The sequence below is a fragment of the Punica granatum genome, chromosome 4 (assembly GCF_007655135.1).
Source record: "Punica granatum isolate Tunisia-2019 chromosome 4, ASM765513v2, whole genome shotgun sequence".
Taxonomy (NCBI): Eukaryota; Viridiplantae; Streptophyta; class Magnoliopsida; order Myrtales; family Lythraceae; genus Punica; species Punica granatum.
Window position 1 is genome coordinate 33,335,665 of NC_045130.1, and position 23,709 is coordinate 33,359,373.

General features: G+C 37.5%; 3 protein-coding genes and 1 long non-coding RNA gene across 6 annotated transcripts; 1 reads left to right on the forward strand and 3 right to left on the reverse strand.

The window, feature by feature from the left end:
- Positions 1-1,224: 1,224 nt before the first annotated feature.
- LOC116204345 lies at positions 1,225-2,430 on the forward strand. The gene is made up of 3 exons (XM_031536431.1): positions 1,225-1,420; positions 2,024-2,286; positions 2,380-2,430. Exons 1-3 carry the CDS (start codon positions 1,225-1,227, stop codon positions 2,428-2,430), a joined length of 510 nt encoding a protein of 169 aa, XP_031392291.1.
- Positions 2,431-3,822: 1,392 nt separating this feature from the next.
- On the reverse strand, positions 3,823-9,009 carry LOC116202209 (cytochrome P450 CYP72A219-like). Of its 3 annotated transcripts, none has more exons than XM_031533654.1 (5): positions 8,733-9,009; positions 5,459-5,676; positions 5,129-5,373; positions 4,624-5,014; positions 3,823-4,539 (listed from the first exon to the last, which is right to left on the reverse strand). In XM_031533654.1, the coding sequence occupies exons 2-5, from the start codon at positions 5,654-5,656 to the stop codon at positions 4,111-4,113; spliced, it is 1,263 nt and encodes a 420-aa protein (XP_031389514.1). In that variant the 5' UTR covers positions 5,657-5,676; positions 8,733-9,009; the 3' UTR covers positions 3,823-4,110. The 3 variants fall into 3 exon arrangements, with proteins under 3 accessions (XP_031389514.1, XP_031389513.1, XP_031389515.1); XM_031533653.1 differs by lacking the exon at positions 8,733-9,009 and adding an exon at positions 6,083-6,523; XM_031533655.1 differs by lacking the exon at positions 5,459-5,676.
- Positions 9,010-13,999: 4,990 nt separating this feature from the next.
- Positions 14,000-15,530, reverse strand: LOC116203086. The gene is made up of 2 exons (XR_004156203.1): positions 15,172-15,530; positions 14,000-14,305 (listed from the first exon to the last, which is right to left on the reverse strand). It is a non-coding gene; the product is annotated as an uncharacterized LOC116203086 (long non-coding RNA).
- Positions 15,531-19,361: 3,831 nt separating this feature from the next.
- Positions 19,362-21,810, reverse strand: LOC116205974 (cytochrome P450 CYP72A219-like). The gene is made up of 5 exons (XM_031538686.1): positions 21,498-21,810; positions 20,986-21,203; positions 20,656-20,900; positions 20,151-20,541; positions 19,362-20,065 (listed from the first exon to the last, which is right to left on the reverse strand). The coding sequence occupies exons 1-5, from the start codon at positions 21,769-21,771 to the stop codon at positions 19,637-19,639; spliced, it is 1,557 nt and encodes a 518-aa protein (XP_031394546.1). The 5' UTR covers positions 21,772-21,810; the 3' UTR covers positions 19,362-19,636.
- Positions 21,811-23,709: the final 1,899 nt, after the last annotated feature.

A 23,709-nucleotide genomic window follows, 5' to 3' on the forward strand; every position in this document is an offset into this window, starting at 1 on the left:
AAAAAGACATCAAAAGCTTATAAGTGGGTTTTTCGACCACTTAATTCAGGTGCGTTTAATCCTCTTCTTCCGCGCACATCTTTAAGTAGTCACTGAGGTTCTTCTGCAAATGGATTTGACATAACTTCAATTGATGCAGTGTTGACTTTTTGTCAAGTTGAAGGGAAAGATCAAATATGAACCTTACTAATTACAATGCATCAATGTCCTTTCAGGCAAACCGCTGCATAAACTCCATGGGGGAAGCTGCTTTAAATAGTAATAATAATGCCGATCGTAGGTTTCTATCCAGACGTTTATTTCCTTCTGCTGCTACAATATTGTTCTAAACAGTATTAGTGTTTATCCCAGGGGCGCAGATGCATTCATTAAAGTTATATTTGGACATCCTCGAGGTCTCTCCCAGGTTCCGGGACAGAAACCTATACCAATTCCTGGAAAGACCTTCAGCAGAGCAACTTCTCGAGCTTCTTTGGTCTAAACTACACCCAGCTAAGAAGCCCTTTTGCCCATGCCAGTGTTAGGATGAGGAGCATGAGTCCTAGTTCCATTGATGGAAATGATAGTTCCCGCTGCCTCTCTGCCTAATGAAAGAATTTCTAAGAGAGATCAGACAGAGAAATTATATTGGGGTTGGGGAGATAATATGTTGGAAGAACGAGGAAATACATAGTAAGGCCACAGACACATTCTCGTTCTTTTCTTTCCTTCTGTTGGATATTGTATCGGAGCTGCTATTCTGTGTGGGGTTTGGTGTCTTTGAGTTAGTTTGGTCAAGTCCTATTTTCTAGGGATATTTCAGATGTTATGGTTATCTTGTTTATTGGATAGAATTTGTTCTGATTATGTTGCTAGATTTTAGGTGAAGTCAGTAAGTGGTGTTAACGTGTCTTAGTGGGAGAACATGCCTTAGTGGCAGAACATTTGGCAAAACATGTCTTAGTGGCAGAACGTGCTGAGTATTTTTAGCCTTTAGCAGTTATGAAGTCTGTATATATATTTGGTTCTTACGTTGAATAAAAAAAAATATCCTTCCCAGAATTTTTGAGTTTTCTTGCTACGATATTTTCCTCCTTGTCCCTTGAACAATAACATTGGTATCAAAGCACCCTTGATCTTAAGGGACTTGCGTGGGTGAGAGACTTTTGAGGTTGATCGAGTGTTTTGACTGCATCCATAGAAGTTCAAGGCAAGATGGACGCAAGTTCGAGTGCCTTCTCTGCCATGGCACCACCTGTGTTCGATGGGGAGAATTATCAAGCATGGACTGTTAAGATGACAGCTTTTATGGAAGGCTGTGATTTGTGGGAAGCAGTGGAAGAAGACTACGAGGAGGCTCTCCTTCCTAACAATCCAACCATGGCTCAGATCAAGCTGCACAAGGAGAACAAGACTATGGGTGATCGGTTCTGGGTACCCTGTATTTTTCATAATACCCAGACCCTACCCTGTAAGGGACATGTTCCAAGATTTTGGAATCGGACCCTACCCTGTTGAATCGTGGAACTGGAACCTACCCGGAACCTGTATTATACCACAGGTTCCGGTACTCTGTTGGAACCTGTAAATTTTTTCCTCTCGCTAAATATAATCGAAAATATCACATACATAATCAGTAATCATGCCAAATAGATTATCAACAAAATTTAGATTAATCCACAACAATTAAATAATAATATGTCTCATCAATCCATCGACAAAATTGAACATCCATAATACGATCTCACACAATAAAATGCCTATGTTCTGATTCATTAGAGGAGATAGTAACTTTACTCTTTCCTCTTTTTATTTTTTTAATAAATAACTGGTTCCAGGTACCCTGTAGGCAGGAACCGGAACTGGAACCGATTTTCACAGGTTCCTAATTTTAATACTCGGAACCTACCCTATTTTCAATATGAGCTACCCAGACCCTACCCGTTAGGGTAGGTTCCAACCGGTTCCGGGTATTCCCGATACCCGTGCACACCCCTAAACAAGACCAAGAAGGCAAAGGCAAAATCGTGTCTTTATGATGCAGTGTCACCCACCATCTTCATCAGAATCATGAGGCTTGAGTCAGCAAAAAATATCTGGGATTACTTGAAGGAAGAATATGAAGGAGATGAGAAGATTAGAGGTATGAAAGTGTTAAATTTGTTGAGAGAATTTGAAAGGCTTCAGATGGAAGAGAGAGAGACTGTGAAAGAGTTTGCTGATAGGCTTGTGGAAATTGCTAAGACAAATAGAGTGCTAGGAACTAATATGAAGGATGATAGGCTGGTGGAAAAGATTCTAGTTTCTGTACCATAAAGGTTCGAAGCAATTATTGCTTCATTGGAGAACACTAAGTAACTTTCAGACATCAAACTTGTTGAAGTTCTTAATGCTTTGCAGGCTCAAGAGCAGAGAAGTATGATGAGAAGACAAGGAATTGCTGAAGAATGAATGGTTGAAGGAGCTTTGCAAGCTAAAATGCAGCAAAGTTTTGGTGGAAAAGGAAAGAAGTTGAAAGAATATGGCGGTGCTTCTAAGATTGTTGCAGCAGAAAGATCGAACAACAACAAAGGAGGAAATCATCCTCCTTGTCAGCATTGTGGAAAGAGAAATCATCCACACTATAAGTGTTGGAGGAAGCCTGCCATGAGATGCAGGAAGTGTCAAAGGTTGGGGCATGCTGAGATCATTTACAAGGAGGAGGAGACTCGGCAGCAAGATGAGGCACAAACTACAATAGAAGAAGAGGTAGAACAACTATTTTTTGCTTCTTGTTTTAGCTCATGCGTTTCAGACGGTTGTTGGCTTGTTGATAGTGGATGTACTAACCACATGACAAGTGATGAGAAGCTCTTTAGGGAGCTTGATAGATCAGTAACAACAACAATAAGAATCTGGAATGGAGAGTACTTGGCAGTGAAGGTTAAAGGAACTGTTCAAAATAGAGAGTTGTGGTAGTATAAAATTGATATCTGAGGTTTTGTATGTTCTTAAGATTGCCCAAAGTTTGTTGAGTGTTGGTCAGCTTGTAGAGATAGGATACAAGGTTATGCTTAAGGAGAAAAATGTTTGATTTATGATTCAAAGGGTCATAAGTTATTTGAGATTCCAAGAATAAGTCTTTTTCTTTGGATCCACTGAAGATGAAGTCTAAGGTGGATGATGATCAATTTGTTAAAGGGAGACGGTCCCTTGCAGAAAAATGTCAGAGTTGCAAAGTTATTGTTTTAGAATCTACAGGATGTGCAGAAGGCAAAGCCGATCTAAGTTGGCCTTTATAGAGCCCAAGACAAAACTCGTTCTTGATGGCTCTGTGAACAAACAGAAGGAGAAGGTCCATGGACTGAAGGAGACTTTTAAAGCATGCAATGGTGTTCAGATAGTGGAAGAAGAAAGCACTGATGTGTTCGTGAACTATCAAGCAAAGTTGAGAAGTGAAGCTGGTGCATTAAGGAGCAGAAGACTAGTTTGCAGATATCTTCACCAAGTCCTTTCATATTGTAATGTTTGAGCTGTTAAGGGAGAAGATTGAAGTTTGCAGCAGCATCTGATCCAAGGAGGAGTGTGTTGAATATTATCTCAGAGCTATTGTTCTGTGTGTCGTTTGGTGTCTTTGAGTTAGTTTATGTTGCTAGAGTTTAGGTCAAGTCAGTAAGTGGTGTTAATGTGTCTTAGTGGCAGAAGATTTGGCAAAACATGTCATAGTGGTAGAACGAGCTGGTATTTTTAGCCTTTAGCAGTTATAAAGTCTGTATATGTATTTGGTTCTTACGTTGAATTAAAAAAAAAAAACTTTCCTTCCCAGGATTTTTGAGTTTTCTTGCTACGATATTTTCCTCCTTGTCCCTTGAACAGTAACACCTTCATTTCTTTAACATGTACATCTGCAAGCAACCTTAATTACTGTAACAGGCAGATCGTCAATGTTGGAGCAGACGAGCTCAAAATCCTACACAATGCATAGTTAACTATGACCAGAGAAGGAAGAACTTATTAGAACACAAAAAAACTGAACACAAACGACAATTTTTTATTACAAGGATTACTATACTAAACCAACTCTCATTAAGTGATAAGCCGATGGTAAACCTATTCGTGTGTCTTGTGTTGACAATATAACGTGTGATCAGCTCATTCAGCACTACGCAAAATGATTTGAGCACCATGCTGGGGATGGAGAGTGATGAATGTTGTTGGGGCATGTGCATAAGAAGGAGAAAGCCCAAATGAGAACCGTTGCAGTATCATTGCCATCGCCATCTTCGCTTCAATCAATGCAAAGTTCATGCCAATGCAGATTCGAGGGCCCCAACCGAACGGTAAATACACAACTTGGTTCTTGGTCGCCTTTGAGATTCCTTCGGAGAACCTTTCAGGCTTGAATTCCTTGGCGTCCTCTCCCCAGTGCTCTTTATCGTGGTGGACAAGTAATATGGGCACTGACAGTTCTAACCCGGCTGGTATAGTTAGTTTACCAAGTTTCATTTCCTTGCGGGTGAAGCGGTTGATCATTGTCACTGGTGGGTATAGCCTCATAACCTCATACAAGATCATCGTAACCTGTGAACAAAATGTATAAGAAATCAGCTTAAAGTCAGAAATCATTCCGCTCACTTGCCCCTGTAGAGAGAAATTTCAACGTACAATCTTAAGATGATTCAGCCCATCAAAGTCAGGTTTTCCATCTCTTCCAAATACTTGCAGAACCTCCTCTCTTGCTCGGTCTTGCCACTGAGGATGAATACTCAGTAATATCATCGCCCAGACAAGGAGGATTGAGGTAGTCTCTTGCCCGGCAAAATAAAAAACCTTACATTCCTCGATCACATCTTGAATACTCATTCCTGTGTACTTGTTTCCTCTGTTTTCCTGTTTTTCCTTCATGTTCGACTCCAGCAACAGTCCCAAAAGATCAACAGTAGCAGTCTGCCCTGCCCTTATCGATTTTTCTCTTCTACTGATGATCCCACGAAGCAAGGAGTGCACTTCTTCATTCAAGTACTTCATCCTCCTGTTCATTTTCGTGGGGACAAACCTACGAGCACAAGGAACAAGATGAATATGTACACTATTCATCATACTTATGCATTATCGTTCCTTGAAAATGGTAGGAATTCAAGAGATTTATCACGCTGAGCTCCTCATTTACCTCCATCCTGGGATGTAGATTGTCTGCATGGATTGGATGGCGAGCTCAAGTTGCTCTATTTGAAGCTCAAAAATTCTCTTCCCTTCTTCATAGCTACTCCCAAATGCTGTTCTAGAAATCACATCACGGGTCAGATTCTGCAGGTCAGGCCATGCATTGAGCTCGACTGATTCCTCAGCGGATATCAACTTCTCCCATCTTGTCACCATCTCGTTGCAGCTTAAATAACAGGCAGGCAACATGAGCTGCCACATAAGAAGATGAAAGATATTAGTCTGGATAGTGGATCCATTAGAAGGACAAGATTTTATTTTGGTTCATGGAGATTACTTTGAGTTTCTCTAAGTGGAAGGCAGGGTTGATGATTTTTCTGTGAGTTGCCCATTTCTCACCCTCATGGTTTGGAAGTCCATTCGCTATTAACAGGACTAGTGGATTCGGAGACGGCTTTTCAAAGTCATATATCTTTGAGAAGATATCCTTGATATGGTCAGGGTTCATGATGTTCAGTGTTGGAGTCGGTCCCATCCATTTGAAAAAATCCTTGCCTGCAATTCTCACGTGAAACTGAGGGGCCATTCCATATAACTTTCGTGGAAGCATGTCTTTTAGACCATTATATAGATGCAGCTTATGGTCCATCTAGGCTTTTTGCTTGGTTAGGGAGTGATTTTAGAAATGAAAGAAAAAAAGTTCACTCAAAACGCATAAAGACCAAAAAAAGGAAAAAAAAAAAAAGAAGCATATTGAAAAGGAAGGACGAATAAACAGACAAGCTGATTAGGCCTAACAAAAAAATTTTCATTGTACTAAATTTGAACCTCCTTTGTAACGGAAAAAAAAAATTCAGCAATACTTGACTTGGGTCATCAAAGAAGGGTTTCATTCGATAACAAAAAAAAAAAATTGACCCTACTGGCTGTCCTCAGATCTCTAAGGATATTTCTGACTTACCATAGGTGTTTACAGATTGAAGGACAAAGGGGTGGATACGAGGCACTGGATCATCTGAGAGTCCGATGGGTCTAGACTTCGACTCTTTTATCATCTTCACGCACTCTTTCAGGTCTCCAGTCAGGGATTTGTATGGATTCCCCTTGAAGCCTTGTTCCCTAAGAAGCCTCTCAAGCTTCTTCGGCCTCAGCCACAGCCAGTTCAGGACCCTCCATGCCACCGCTAGAGCAAGGATGGCTAGTCCTATACCAATGTTCATAGCAGACATTACCTCTTCTTTTCCTCTCTGTTTGTGTTTGTGTTGTTAGTGGGAGTGAGAGTTAATGTCGAGGCCTTTTATGGGGACAGAATGATTAAAAAAAGGTTGAGGATTGGCATGGAAAGCTCCTTCAGAAATGGCCAAATGTTTTGACGTCTATATCAGCTTGGGGTGAAAGAAAAATAAAATCTTGACTATTCTCCCTCTGCCTCTTCTTCTTATCTTATCTTTTCTCTCCTTTTCCAATTACTGTTTTAATTTTTTTTTTAAATAGGATTGATCTTTCATGTAGGGTCTCCTTGGAAGGAGGAATTCACATAGACCAAACGGATATCGCCACGTCGTAGTGCGTCAGTTGACGACCGTTACATTTTATTAGTTAACAAGAAATTTATTATTTTTAATAAGATAATGCATTGTTTTTATAAGAAACATATTAATCTGAATCATCCTTGAAATTACACTTTCAAGGATGCTCATTATCCTAGCTAGCAACATTCTTTAAATATCCAAACCTCTTTAAACACTTGAAAAATCTTCGTGATGACAGTTCATTCCTGGAGATTTACGAGCCTACGAAAACTGGGACGGTTGTGAAAATTCCACCCTAAGGTTTTTCTGCTAAGCTCCGTGGATAATATACTTAACAGCACATGGAAGTTAAGGACAGTTTCCTGCTACCTGCCCTGCCCAACAAGCAGTTGGGATATTCATAGGAGTGGTTCACGCTTTGACGGAAGCATGAGTTCAGTAATAGTAAGAACACGACTTTAATTAATATAAAGAGTTTAACCTCGTAGTAGACGTAGTTACCGAAACATATCAAACCCGGTAAAGGAAAAAGGTTGTGCAGTATATGTAAAACCTTAGATTACATTACATGGGGAAGAAACTTTGCACTAAGCTACAAACGATTGAGATCAGCTATGACGCTTTTTGCTCATGGCTGTAGTCATTACCCGAAGAGCTCACGAGGAGGAAGGAAAATAAGAATTAGAATTTGGAGTAAACAATGGGTGATTGGGACCTTATTCCTTAAGATTATTGCCGTCTGATGCTGCTGCAACTCTTACTCTGCAAGCAACGTCGTTATCGGTTTTATGAATCCTTATTTGGCATGTACTTTACATTCAAATTTCAAAATCTGTGTAAAATGAAACGCCATGTTGAGGTTGAAGATGTCGAGATGGTCAAAATGGGGACCTTGTGCATAGTAAGATGGAGAGCTCGAAGGCGAGCTGTGGCAGCATCATCCTGATTGCCATCTTTCGCTTCTATTTTTTTGAAGTTCTGTCCGAGACGAATCCTCGCCAGCCAAGCCAAATGGCATGAACGAGATTTGGTTAAATGGTTCCCGCCTCCCTTTTGAGATGGCTTAGGATAACCTCTCGGACTTAAATTCTTAAAAATGCACGTACTACTCACAAATTCCCTAATCTAACACGTACTTTAAAATTTTTCTAAAAAGGCACAACGTTTCAAATCCTTCTCTAATCTAGCACGTCGTCACCTTCCGTCCATTCTCCGCCGTGAATTGCTTACGTTGCCGTTAAATTTGACTAGTTAGCCGTTAATTGCTACTTGTAACCATCCCACTGGCGGCCCATTTTCTTTTTCCCTTCAACTCTTCCCCTGTTCTTCCTCATCCCCTGTTCTTCCTCAAAGACAGGAGACTCACATTCCACTTCTCCACATCAATCGAGATCTTCCCCAGGGCCTGAGCAGCATCACTGTGGAAGGTAGGTGAGACATCAGTAAAGAACTCCTGCTGATGTCCCGTCAGTCCCAACCTTAAAGGTAGGTGATGCCGAAGCCCTCCTGCTGCAAGTGACGACACGAGTCAAGCACACACTTGTGCTCTGTCTGGGTAGTGATCAGATGCCGCTTCTTGTCCCTAGTACATAGACAGCAACTCATGTTGATCGGGAACATTTTTCCAGCTGACCCCTCCTCAACACATTGCACTTATAACAACTAATCCATTTCGAGGATACAATCACACAGCTTCATTCACAAAATCCTCATGCGTTCAAGAAAATTTGGAAGGTCTGTCAAGAAAATATGGAAGGTCTTTCCCGTGCGAAGGCTATCGAAAATCATGCTTTTAACTTCCTCCTTGCTAAACTATCTGACCAGTCTAATTGCAACTTAGTTCGAACTTGAAATGCATCTCACTGAGCTATGCTAGCATCGCCTCTCACACTCCGATAGAAAGCAGGTATACCGGTCAGAGACAATAGCCAAATCAAGCAGGCATTCATACAAGCATGATAGAATCAAGCTACATATCAGTAACGAATGCAGCACAAGTTCAATCCTCCCTGTTCATCAGTAACAAGAGGAGCAAAGATTGTTTCTTTATTCTTCATCCAACATTTCCGGTTAAGTTACCTGTAGAAATGCATGACGCCCTTGACGGAGATGTTGTTGCCCTCCGTGGCGCCTGAGGTGAGGACAATCTCCTTAGGCGAGGCTTTGATCAGGACGGCCACCTGGGCCCGAGCTGATTCGACGGCGAGGTCTGACTTCCAGCCGCAGAGGTGGGTCCGGGAGTGGAGGTTCCCATACCGGGCGGGGAGGGGAAGAGGAAGAACGGGGGATGAGGAAGAAGAGGGGAAGAGTTGAAAGGAAAAAGAAAATGGGCTGCTAATGAGATGGTTAAACGTGACAATTAACAGCTAATTAGTCAAATTTAATGGCCACATAGGCAATTCACGGTGAAGAATGAACATGCTATATTAGGGAAAAATTTGAAATGTTGTGCATTTTTAGGAAATTTTTTTAAAGTATGTGCTAAATTAGAGAATTTGTGAATAATATGTGCTTTTTTAGGTTAAAAATGCTTAATTGTAAGTGGTGTCAAAATTTATTTAAAGCATCTCGTGACCAGCCCAAGTAAAGATTGTCAATAAGCTATAGTAACCTTGCATTTCACCAAAAAAAAAAGGAATTAGGACATTTTCAATGTCACGATAAAAACTACTTAAATTTGTGACGATTTGAAATAAAATTTTTTATTAAGATGATAAATTACTTATTAAAAATATAAAATATCTATATAAGTCTTACATGATACTATAAATTAATATAAAAAAATAAAAATAAAAATAAAGTAAAAGAAGACATGGCCATTACAATTTATTAAGATGATAAATTACGTATTAAAAATATATATATATATATATATATATATATATATATAAAAGTCTAACATGATAGTATAAACTAATATAAAAAACTCAAAATGAAAAAAGTAAAAAATTTGATAGTTTGACACGTGGCCATTACAAACAAGAGATTTAGTTAATTAACTAGTGAAATGGCCCCGCACTTTGTTGCGGGTCCATTTTTTGTTTTTATTATTCTTAAAATAATAATAATAATAATAATTTCATTATTAGAAGAATTGATAAATTAAAATTTATTTATCATTGTATAAAAATTGTATATTTTAATTCTCCTAAATCATGAAAAGGAATGATGTTAAACTATCAAACCGGACATCTAGTTTTAAATTGCTATTTAGCATAATTGATATTTAATTTTTAAATTGCATATAAATTTCTATTTTTAAAAGAATTATGTGGTAATGTAAGACTTGTTGAGTGTTAAGTAAAATTAAGATTTTCAACTAGTTGTTTTTAATCAAAATAATACAATAGATGTCCATGTTCCATTAGATAATATGTTTTGTTTCATCTAAATTAAATATATAATGTCAAATAAGTATCAGAAATTTAAAAAATAAATTATATAATTGCATTTAACTTTAAATAAAAAAATAATTTATAATTACGTTTTCTGAAATAGATAAATCACTATTGTCACAAATGGTGACAATATGGGATTGACAAAGAAAATAAGGCATAAATCGTAATTAGTTAAGGATATTGATTAATTAGAATTAATTAAATACGATAAAACAAAATAAGAAAGAGGAGGGTGATAAATAGAGGTAAAAAGAAGCATGGAAAGGAGGAGAAGAATCAACTTGGGAAAATTAGGGAAAAGAGATATCTTCTTACCATTCTAGCACGTCAATGGCAAGCAATTTTATTTGTCCTAAAAAATTATTCCTAAAATGAGAAAATTAAAAAAAAAGCAAAAATTTCATAGCTTGACATGTGTCATGGTAAATAAGAGTTTTAGTTGTATTTCTAGATGACATCTCCTGTGATCCTATGGATATAAGAAATTTCTTTCGATAATAAAATTATAAATACTTATACTAATTTATATAAATCCCAATTTTCCAATGAAGATGGTAATTGTCGTAAAAATTATAATTTCTCAATTTTTAATAAATCCATAAACTTCATTTAAAAATATATTATCGAGTAAGTCAGTTTTTTTCTCTTGATTTACAATTGTTTAGCTTATAAGTCTATCTATTAAATTATCTTCTTCAATCCATTTTCATCATTCCTTTTATGCATTGTTATATTTCAATATATTTACCTATTTATGTCTAGCAAAAAATTTGCTCTATACCAATATGTCTTACCTAATATATAATTTTGGTGTCGTATATATGATACATATGAAAGAAGTTGTACTGTTAATAGAATATTAGGTGTATTTATATATTGGATGTGTCGGCAAAATTAAGACCGTAGCAGTAGTAGCTTATGTGTATATAACAAGTAAGAATGAATATAGCATAATACTAATGAGAATATACTGAGTTAAAATCAATATCTTTCTCTTTTATTTTTGGTGGTCAATATCTTTCTCTTATTTATAAATAAAAGAAACGGGACATAGTATTTTTTGAAATTGTTAGGACATAAGGAAAAGTAAATTAGAAAGAAGAAATAAAGTAACTGAAATGAGAGTTGAGAAAAATAAGGAACAATTGCAAAATGGCTAACACTTGGCATATTCATAGCACATAAATTAGATTTGATGTATACATAGTTAGTCTAAATATCTTAAACAAACTTAAGTAATTTATCAATTAAATTTAAATTAGAATTAAGAAATATTACAAAGAAAAGAAAGGAAATAGAAAAATAAGAAAAAATGAGGAATTGACATGGGGATACCTAAACAAGAGATTTAGTTTATTAAGATGATATCCTCAAAAAGTAAGGGTGTGCATGGATACCGGATATACCCAGAACCGATTGGAACCTATCCATTAGGGTAGGGTCCGGGTGAGTCTAATTAAAAATAGAGTAGAGGTCCGAATAGTAATTTAAGGAACCGATAAAAATAGGTTTTGGTTCCAGTTCCAATATACATGGTACCCACGGAACCAGTACCCGAGACCTATATTCTTCTGAAAAAAATTATTTTATATTTACATAATTCTCTATGTGCGATGTAGTAGCTACAAAATCCTAAAAGAATTTATTTGTTTTGTTTAGTAAGAAGAGTTACATTATCCTTTTTTTGCTAAATAGGTACATAATCTTTTAGTTATGTATTTGTTTTGTCTATTATATAATCTTAGGGAGAGCTATATAATCATTTAGTTCTGTATGGATGTGATCCGATTAATCTATATCGACATTTATTTATTTTGCGTGATTGTGAATGAGATCTTTTCATTCATTGTGCTTGAAGATGAAAAAAAAATTACAGGTTCTAACAGGGTACCCAGAACCTGTAATATAATTCAGGTTCCAATTTCAGGTTCCAACAGGGTAGGGTCCAATTTTAAAATCTTGAAACATATCCCTTACATAATAGGGTCCGGATATCATGAATAAAAACATAGTACCCAAACCCTCACACCCCTACTCAAAAGTTTTATTTCTAAAATGAGAAATTTTTTTAAAAAAATTCATAGCTTGACATGTGTCATGGTAAACAAGAGTTTTAGATGTATTAAAAGAATAAAAATATAAAATATATATAAGTCTTACATGATATTATAAACTAATATAAAAAAATAAAAAAAATGGCTATTACAATTTATGAAGATGATAAGTTACTTATTAAAAAATTAAAATATATATATATATAAAAAAGTCTTACATGATATTATAAATTAATAAAAGAACCAAAATAGAAAAGTAAAAAAATTTGATAGTTTGACACATGGTCATTACAAACAAGAGATTTAGTTTATTAAGATGGATGGTTATTGTCAATCACTCGCAATTCTTCTGACCAAATTATAATAATAAAAAGATAATCACAACTCACAGCAGTTTAATAAAATTTACTACCATAAACTTAGACGATTTAATTCTCGACATTGGTAATAACCACTCAGTGACGCGTATTAATCGTTAATTGATAAAGCATATAAAAATATATTAATTATTTCCTTTTAAATGTCAAATTCATTTCTCCCGGTCAATTTTGGGTCCCAAGCAGGACAAGGACTTGAGCATACCAAAGCTGTCGGAGGGAGAATTCGAAGAACGAGGGACTTCCGAATTGGGTTGGGAAATTAAGGAAACATGACACTATGCATCTAGGACTTTTAATTTATCGGTCTACGATCCAAAGACTGAGTCTGGAGGTTCTATTACGATTTCAAAGCTCGCAAATCAAAAATTCGCCCTTTTGGTACTTAAATCGTCTAGGCTTGTTAATTCTATTGATTCTCAAGTTTGATAACCTATTGCATCGTGGCCGTCCACACATCATCGATCAGATCAGGAATCATGAACTCACCCCACATACAACCAAGGACTTATTTGAAAAAACTCTGAAAGTCCTAGAATTAATTCAGAAAATTTTTTGCTTGGGAACTGATTTGAATATGAGCTACATCGTTCAGGGACTTAACCAGAAAGGCCAAAACAGTTTTGTCCATCTCTGTAACCTTGCCAAAAAAGTCCAGGGACTGATCTGGGACAGTTTGAGAATTTAGGGTCTGATAGGAAATCACTAAATTTTATCAGGGACGGAACTGTAACAAATTGGAAAGATTTGGGACTGATTCAAAAATCTATAAAAAGTTTACAGGACTGATCTAAAGTACCCCAAAAAGTTTAAGTAACTCCGGTAGTAGCTATGTGCACGGGTACCAGGTAAACCAGTAACCTATTGGAACTTGCCAGTTAGGGTAGGGTCGCCTGAGTAGATTCAAAAAAATAGAATAAGGTCCGGATAATAATTTAAGGAACCGGTGAAAACAGGTTCCGATTCCACCGTATTGGGAGCCCAAAACCTTAACATTGACCCTTTTCTTTTTTTATTATTATTGTTCTATATGACATAGTAACTTGAATTTCATATTTGATAAAGATAAAAAAAAAGTAAGTCCTATGTCTAAACCAAGAGTCATTAATTATCGTCCCTGCCTCTTCTTCCTCTTCCCCTTCAGCCTTTCTCACTCGTCAAGACTCGTTTTATTGTAGATATTCAATTTTATGTTTGTTATTGTCGATCATATTTCTTCTTTTTATATATTTTCATTATTGAGTTTGAAGAGAATATATATATATATATATATAAATGTTCTTACAGTGTATCCGGAATCTGTGATATGATACATGTTACGTGTAGGGTGTGGTTCTAAGTTTCGACAACGTAGGGTCCGATTCCAAAAGCTTAGAATCGATTACCTACATGGTACAGTCTAGATACCTTGAAAAATGCAAGGCACCCGGATCCTCACACCTCTATCAGTCAGGTACGAAGCTGTAACAAATCAGAAAGCCTAGGGCTGATTTGAAAACAGTGAAAAATTTAAGGACTGAATTGGAACCGTAGTAAAACTTTATAAAAAGGAGTTTAATGGTCCGCACATCGTCACAATTTTGTCACACTCACTTTGTGATCATTCTCCAAGTTATCACCAAACACAACATCAACACATCAAGGGGGTCCTAAACGTGCCACTAAAATCGAGAAATTGCACCTCTTCGAGGCCAGGCTGGAAGCAAATCCTGCAACCCTTCACTCCCCTCGAATGGCGCCTTCTCCTTGCGGCCAATGATAATGAACGAGTTTTGGTAACTTTGTGAGTGGGTCTTCCTCCTTCGCGAGCCTCTTCATTTCTTCTGCTTTTGCTCGGCAAGACATGCATGAAAGGAAAAAAAAGAAACGGGAGAATTGGGCAGAAAAAATATAGAGCTATGCAAACTCTGAAGAAAAAAATTTCAAGAAGACATACATCACAAGTTCAAGCTCGAGCATATGGAAAGTAAAGGAAATACATGAAGCCAACAAGAAACAAATCACGATGATCCTCAACCCAACTCGGTAAGGCACTGTCGAGGAAAGATGAATGAAAATGCAAGCATTTGAATAGCTCTGTCGAGCTGAATTTGCAAATGAGCTCTGAACCTCGTGAAAATTGTTATCCAAATGTACATCCTTCGCGGGTCCCCTTCGATTTCTCATGAGCTAAGACTCGAGCACCCCGAATGCTATAACATCGATCCATGGCATCAAATACAAAACCAGAAATGATCTAGAACACTCATGACACTTCGACATAGAGCACTCCATCCGAACTCAATAGCCTCAGCAAAATGAAGCTAAAACAATCGACATTAGATCAGCCACAACATTAAAACACCCAAAAACGAGCTTAACGAGCAAAAGGCCTTCGAAAAGGACTGGAAAGACTCGCAGCTGCAACGTGAATCATAAAATGGGTTCACTTCAGCTAATAATGATCCATCAGTACACTTTTAAGCAATTTCTTCAAAACACAGAGCCGCAATTATGATCTAATAATGCAAGAGATCTCATCCCCAGTCAAATAGAGTCAGTTTATTTCAAAAACTACATCAACCCATATCCAAACATAAGACCCATATATCAACTAAACGACGATAAATACCATCTCCAGCGACTCAGGTGGAATGGTTTGTAGTTGATTGAACTTGAACCTTGAAGTCAGGAAAAGAACCGATTATACCTCGACTTGGTGAGATATGGAGGGCAACGCTTGGGCTCGGTGGTGATTCCTGTGGCCTCATCTTCAACAGAGAACGTCGCCGGAATTCGGCCAATGCTGTGGTTGGGAGTTTGGCCACGTGAGGGGAGAAGCTAGGTTGGTGTCGGAGCTGAGCTTGTAGAGGAGGGAAGGTGGCCAGCTCGGTGAAGCTGTCGCCCAATCCCAAGTGGAGACAGTTATAGGGGATGTTCCTGCGCTCGGATACCTGTTCAAGGCATCCTCTTTGCTCTATCTCCCACCAAGAGAGAGAAATTCGCCATGAATTTATGGAAAGATTTCATTCCCAATTTTTATTGGAGTTCATGGTGAATTGTAGCATAAGGTAATCGATCGGGATTATTGGTTTTATGGGATGGCTCACGACAATTATAATGTTATTATATGATTTAATTTTTTTCATGTATCTTCCTTTGTAGTTATTCTTAGCAGGTCAACCGATATATCATGCTCTTATAGTTTATGCTTGGGTTTTTGCAGCTAGGTAAATGAAGGATCCTCATTTACTCATTGAGGGGGGGAAAAAAAAAACAGAGTCCCTTCCCCCATCTTGTAAACAATCTACCATGTGAAATTCATACGATATATTGGATAGCTAATTGAAATTAATAATTAATTGAATATCATTCATTAATTCCAAATAATAATAATAATAATATATTTTGTGCATTATATATTTTGCGCAACAGTAAGTTGCTTGCGGTCTGCGAAAATCGCCGGCCACGTGAGTTTTAGGCTGCAGCTTTATTGGGCTGTAGTTTAAAATGATTAATTATCGGCAGTTTCCATTTAATATGACCCATAAACCTTTTTGGGCTACAGATTGTGGCCCGCTTCAGTTTTTTTCACTTCCCTCCAATTTTTTTCTCATTTCCTGCTCCAATCCCAAAAGGTTCCCCCCGTTCGTCCCTCACCAACAATGCTTTGATCGTAAAAGTGCCGTCGCCTCGCTTGGCTGCTACCGTCGTCCTCACCGAGCTGTTGTCCTCGTGACGGCTGCCATCTCACCTCGTGATGGCAAATTAACATGTGTAATAGGTTTTGCAATAAGACTAAGAGCTTAACTTTATTGAAATAATTATATTATATGAAAATTGAACGTTCATTTGAGTTAAATTGTGTTGTATATAATGTATATTAATTTCAATACCTCAAAAATATATCTTCTCTATAATACCTTCTTTGATATACATTATTCTTAAATTAATTATTTTAGAACTTTTATATAGTCTAAATAGATATCATAACATGGATAGAAAATACTTTCTTTTTCAAAACTTGGAACTGAAGAAAGAATGTCAAAATAAAAAAATAATATATGATGTAAAAGAAAAGGAGTGAGTGAGAGGATTTTATGGGATTGAGTTGGTGTTAAGAGGTAAAAATGAAAATTATAAATTTATTGGTGGTACAGAAAGATTAGAGGGATATTTCTTCAACTCTTTTCATGTTTACTTTAAGTCTTTTGGGTGTGAGAGTGACAAAACCCTTTTACATTAGAATTCATATATGGTTTGTACTTTGTATTGAAAAAAACAATATTGAAATTAAAAATAAACCATTGAGAGTTCTTTTCCCACCAATTAAAAGAGCTTCTTTGAACTCTTTTAGTATTTAGTATCAATATATACAGATTTAGATTTAGATTTATTGGTAGTAGAAAGATTAGTCGGATATTTTTTAAACTCTTTTCCTCTTTATTTTAGCTTTTTTGGTGTGAAAGTGACAGAAAACTTCCATCTACATTAAAATTTATGGAAAATTACACTATCGATCCTATATGTTTGGTATTTTTTGATTTTGAGTCTTAAAAATTTTACAAGTGGTAACCAAGTCCTATAAAGTTTCAAAAAATGCCAGCATTGGTCCTAAATCTATCTAACCGTTACCGTCACGCTTACGTGGACTTAACACCGCCAAATTCATCCTATTGGCCGTTAATACGATGACGTGGCACATTCCTATTGGACCGATTTGAAATCCGGCGGATTTCAACCCGAATTGCTCCCTGTAATACCCGGTTCGGTCCGAATGTCTCTTTCTTCACCCGACTCACTCCCCTTGGCCGAAACCCTAGCACTGCTTCTCTCCTCCAAGTAGAGCCAGTGGCGCCCCCGCAACAAGCCGATCGCGGTAAATCAATTAATAATTAGCCCTTGCATGTAATTTTTTCATTTATTTGATTTTGATGATTTTATTATTCCTATTTTTTTCAGTGTGAACCCTAGTATCCGAATGTCATGTTAGGATCTGACTGATCCAATCGAGCCAGGTCAGCCCACTAAGGAATAAAACTCTCCCTGCATGAATTTTCTTCATTAACAATACTTGAACTCGATACTTTATTTAAAGAGAATAAGCATCAAACCACTTGAACCAACTCACATTGGTTAATTCTTAGAACTCTCTTTTAGTATATAGTATAGATATATATACTTAATAAATAGATATTGATATAAATGTTTTAATTATTTAATTTGTTCTATTTAATTTTATATAATTTTTAGTAGGTTAGGATACTGTCGTCATTCGATCTGATTTTCAATTTTACAATACCGTCCAACTAAATGGATAGAACTTTATACTTATTTCAATTTGATTCCCTCTCAATTCAATTCGCTATTAATTCGATTCCCATCAATTACGTACCAGTGAACTTTATATGATCTAGATTATTCCTCATTTCTAAGCAAACCAAATAAAAAGGGGTAGCTACCCATGTGAAAAAAAAAAGAAACACTAAATAATAATACAACGCTTATGTGCTCAAGAGTGGGCGCACAATGGACATAACATAATCCTATAAACAAATCACACGATGAGAATCCCAAATCACCATATCATACTTACTAACTGTAAAAATAGGAATAATAAAATCATCAAAATCAAATAAATGAAAAAATTACACGCGAGGGCTAATTATTAATTGATTTACTTAATTAAGTAGTCAAATTAAACATGTCCCCTTACTCAGTTAGATTGGAACTGCGGGGCTAGCATTGAGGTGAGTAGTGAAGTGAATAGAGAAAAATTGTGCATTAATGAATCGAAAAACAGTAAACAACTTGTTAATCTAATCAGTAACGTGGTTTCTGCACGTTATCGCAATTCGTTTATTCCGTCGGCAATAGGAGTTTCTGGGAAACTACTTCGACTTGTTATACTGGTGTCGTCCCCAACAACCTCAGAGATTTCTTCACTGCTAGTAGCAGACGAGACACTGTGTTCATGGGCTTTCCCGCACGGCTGATGATAGGTGAACCTCCCAACCATAGAGGTCAGAGGACCTCGAATCATGATTTTTCTTTTTTGAATCGGTGTTCGATCATGATATGTACGATATCGGGTCGAAAGATCTCAACAGTTGCAAGTTCTATGCCAGGTACAAAATCTTCTAGAAAGAGATGGTGGGTGGATGGCATTGGCTGCCCCATTGCCGTGGTGTAAATTTGCCCTCACCGGTATGGGGGTCTTAACAATTATAGGTTCCTAAAGAGATTTAAGGGAAAAAAAAATGGAACCCATATTCTTTGCTCTTTTCTAATTTATTTCTTAGTTTCAATTTTCTTTCCGAAAATGAGAAATTAAAATAAACCCAATTCTAATACATGAAATTCTCTCATTATCTGGAAGCACTGAACATTGCAAAAAGACGTCAAAAGCTTATAAGTGGGTTTTTCGACCACTCAATTCAGGTGCGTTTAATCCTCTTCTTCCGCGCACATCTTTAAGTAGTCACTGAGGTAAATGGATTTGACATAACTTCAATGGATATGAACCTTACAAATTACCATGCGTCAATGTCATTTCAGGCAAACCGCTGCATAAACTCCGTGGTAATAATAATGCTGATCGTAGGTTTCTATCCTGACATTTATTTCCCCCTGCTGCTATAATATTGTTCTAAACAGTATTTGTGTTTATCCCAGGTGTGCAAATGCATTCATTAAGGTTATATTTGGACATCCTCGAGGTCTCTCTCATGTTCTGGTACAGAAAGCTATACCAATTCCACGAAAGATCTTCAGCAGAGCAACTTCTCGAGCTTCTTTGGTCTAAACTACACCCAGCTAAGGGGCCCTTTTGCCCATGCCAGTTTTAAGACACAGGAATATGTTGGAAGAGCGAGGAAATACATAGTGAGGCCACAGACACATTCTCGTTCTTTTCTTTCCTTCATTTCTTTAACATGTACATCTGCAAGCAACCTTAATTACTGTAACACACAGATCGTCAATATTGAAGCTGACGTGCTCAAAATCCTACGCAATGCATAGTTAACTATGACCAGAGAAGGAAGAACTTATTAGAACAGAAATGATAATTTTTTATTACGAGGATTACTATACTGAACCAACTCTCATTAAGTGAAAAGCCGATGGTAAACCTATTCGTGTGTATTATGTTGACAATATCACGTGTGATCAGCTCATTCAGCTCTACGCAAAATGATTTGAGCGCCATGCTGGGGATGGAGAGTGATGAATGTTGCTGGGGCATGTGCATAAGAAGGAGAAAGCCCAAATGAGAACCGTTGCAGTATCATCGCCATCGCCATCTTCGCTTCAATCAATGCAAAGTTCATGCCAAGGCAGATTCGAGGGCCCCAACCAAACGGCAAATAAACAACTTGGTTCTTTGTCGCCTTTGAGATTCCTTCGGAGAACCTCTCAGGCTTGAATTCCTTGGCGTCCTCTCCCCAGTGCTCTTTATCGTGGTGGACAAGTAATATGGGCACCGACAGTTCTACCCCTGCTGGGATAGTTAGTTTTCCAAGTTTCATTTCCTTGCGGGTGAAGCGGTTGATCATTATCCCTGGTGGGTATAGCCTCATAACCTCGTACAAGATCATCGTAACCTGTGAACAAAATGGTATAAGAAATCAGCTTAAAGTCAGAAATCATTCCGCTCACTTGCGCATGTAGAGAGAAATTTCAACGTACAATCTTAAGGCGATTCAGCCCATCTAAGTCCGGTTTTCCATCTCTTCCAAATACTTGCAAAACCTCCTCTCTTGCTCGGTCTTGCCACTGAGGATGAATACTCAGTAATATCACCGTCCAGACAAGGAGGATTGAGGTAGTCTCTTGCCCGGCAAAATAAAAAAGCTTACATTCCTCGATCACATCTTGAATGCTCATCCCTGTGTACTTGTTTCCTCTGTTTTCATGTTGTTCCTTCATGTTCGAATCCAGCAACAGTCCCAAAAGATCACCAGTAGCAGCCTCCCCTGCCCTTATCGATTTTTCTCTTCTACCGATGATCCCACGAAGCAAGGAGTGCACTTCTTCAGTCAAGTACTTCATCCTCCTGTTCGTTTTCGTGGGGACAAACCTACAAGCACAAGGAACAAGATGAATATGTACACTATTCATCATACTTATGCATTATCATTCCTCAAAAATGGTAGGAATTCAAGAGACTTATCACGCTGAGCTCCTCATTTACCTCCATCCTGGGATGTAGACTGTCTGCATGTATTGGATGGCGAGCTCAACTTGTTCTATTTGAAGCTCGAAAATTATCTTCCCTTCTTCATAGCAACTCCCAAATGCTGTTCGAGAAATCACATCGCGGGTCAGATTCCGCAGGTCAGGCCAAGCATTGAGCTCGACTGATTCCTCAGTGGATATCAACTTCTCCCATCTTGTCACCATCTCGTTGCAGCTTAAATAACAGGCAGGCAACATGAGCTGCCACATAAGAAGATGAAAGAAATTAGTCTGGATAGTGGATCCATTAGAGGGGCAAGATTTTATTTTGGTTCACGGAGATTACTTTGAGTTTCTCTAAATGGAAGGCAGGGTTGATGATTTTTCTGTGAGTTGCCCATTTCTCGCCCTCATGGTTTGCAAGTCCATTCGCTATTAACAGGACTAGTGGATTCTGAGACGGCTTTTCAAAGTCATATATCTTTGAGAAAATATCCTTGATATGGTCAGGGTTCATGATGTTCAGTCTTGGAGTCGGTCCCATCCAGTTGAAAAAATCCTTGCCTGCAATTCTCACGTGAAACTCAGAGGCCATTGCATATAACTTTCGTGGAAGCATGCCTTTTAGACCATTATATAGATGCAGCTTATGGTAGATCTTGGCTTTATGCTTGGTTAGGGAGTGATTTTAGAAATGAAAGAAAAAAAGGAAGTTCACCCGAAACGCATAAAGACCAAAAAAAGGGGAAAAAAATTCAGCAATTCTTGACTTGGGTCATCAAAGAAGGGTTTCATTCAATAACAAAAAAATCGACCTTACTGGCTGTCCTCAGATCTCAAAGGATATATCTGACTTACCGTAGGTGTTTACAGATTGAAGGATGAAGGGATCGATACGAGGCACTGGATCATCCGAGAGTCCGATGGGTCTAGACTTCGACTCTTTTATCATCTTTGCGCTCTCTTTCAGGTCTCCATACAGGAATTTGTATGGATTCCCCTTGAAGCCTTGTTCCCTAAGAAGCCTCTCGAGCTTCTTCGGCCTCAGCCACACCCAGTTCAGGATCCTCCATGCCCATGCCCCCGCTAGAGCAAGGATGGCTAGTCCTATACCAATATTCATAGCAGACATTACCTCTCCCTTTCCTCTCTGTTTGTGTTTGTGTTGTTAGTGGGAGTAAGAGTTAATGTCGAGGCCTTTTATAGGGACAGAATTATTAAAAAATGGTCGAGGATTGGGATGGAAAGCTCCTTCAGAAATGTCCAAATGTTTGACGTCTATATCAGCTTGGGGTGCAAGAAAACTAAAATCTTGACTATTCTCCCTCTGCCTCTTCTTGTCTTATCTTTTTCTCTCCTTTTCCAATTACTTTTTAATTTTTGTTTTTTAAATAGGATTGATCTTTCATGTAGGGTCTCCTTGGAAGGAGGTATTCACATTGACCAAACAGAGATCGCCACTTCGTAATGTGTCAATTGATAATGTTGTTTTTTATTATTTAACAAGAAATTTATTATTTGTAATACGATAATGCATTGTTTTTATAAAAAAAAAATGTATTAGTTTGAAACATCCTTGAAATTACACTTTTAAGGATGCTTCTTTCGCTAGCTAGCAACATTCTTTAAAATATCCGAATCTCTTTAAACACTTGAAAAATCTTCTTGATGAAAGTTCATTCCTGGAGATTTACGAGCCTACGAAAACTGGACTGTTGTGAATAGTCCACCCAAAGATTTTTCTGCAAAGCTCAAGGCTATAGTCGTTACCAGAACAGCACATGAGGAGGAAGGAAAATAAGAATTAGAATTTGGACTAAACAATGGGTGAATGGGACCAAAAGTCCAATGTCGTCTGGACCACCATGCCCTCTATATTTCTAGAAACCAGCATCCTTTTCCTTGTTTATTAATCCTTATTTCGCGTGTGCTTTGCATTCAAATTTCAAAATCTGTTTAAAATGAAACGCCGTGTTGAGATTGAAGATATCGAGATGGTCAAAATGGGGACCTTGTGCATAGTAAGATGGAGAGAGCTCGAAGGCGAGCTGTGGCAGCATCATCCTGATTGCGATCTTTCACTACTATTTTTTCGAGTTTCTATCCAAGACGGATCCTCGCCTGCCAAGCCTAATGGCCTCACTTTTGAGATGCCTTAGGATAACCTCTCGGACTTAAATTCCTTGGCGTCTTTGCCCCACGGTGGGTGAATAAGATGGGCAATGTCAGTTCAGTTCTCTCCTCGCTAGTTAGTTTCCCGAGTTTCGTTGCATTGTGAAAGACACAAACAAGCATTGGAACTGGTGATTATAAGCTCAGAATTTTCGTACTAAATCATCGTAACTTGGAATACACGAGTGAAATAAATATCAGTTTTGCAGCTAGGAAAAAGTTTTCCAACTTATATTAAGATCTGGTAGACTTTCAGAGTATAAAATGAACGAATCACGATCACCGGACACACGGAGTCTACCCCGTGAATGAACAGAAGGAATCAAGGAGACCACGGTGGTAACATGCTAATTGAGGACAGAAGCCTATTTTTCTCCTTTTTTAAATGTATTTCTCCATTAGGAAGGAGATTTAGTACCGTGGCACAAGTCGCCACCCTAAACCATGAGGTCTTGGGTTTGATCCTCGTTAGTTGGACTTCCGTGCCCCTTTATTTAGCTTTGCTCTTTCTATTCCTGTACTAGGCCATATGCCTCCCTTATAACTGAACAAATCCATTTCTCCATAGAAAAGTATAAGATTACGTTGACAAATTTTAAGGAGAAAACTTTTTTTTTTAGTGAGAATAATTGAAGTAATCACAAGTAAAAAATGATAGGTAAATGACTCGATAAAGTATGAATTTTACTCATTTTTCTCATTTTTAACACGGACTTTCTAATTACACTCCCATATTTCCATTTTCTACAACAGAAAATTAAGAAATAAAAGACATGTAACGAAATAATTAGCGTAATCTTTAATAGGAAAAATCATAAGAAAGGAAATAATTTGTCTTTGTAATTTAAGAAGAAAAAAAATTCAATGTATACTGGATTTTCATATATATAGAGTTAAA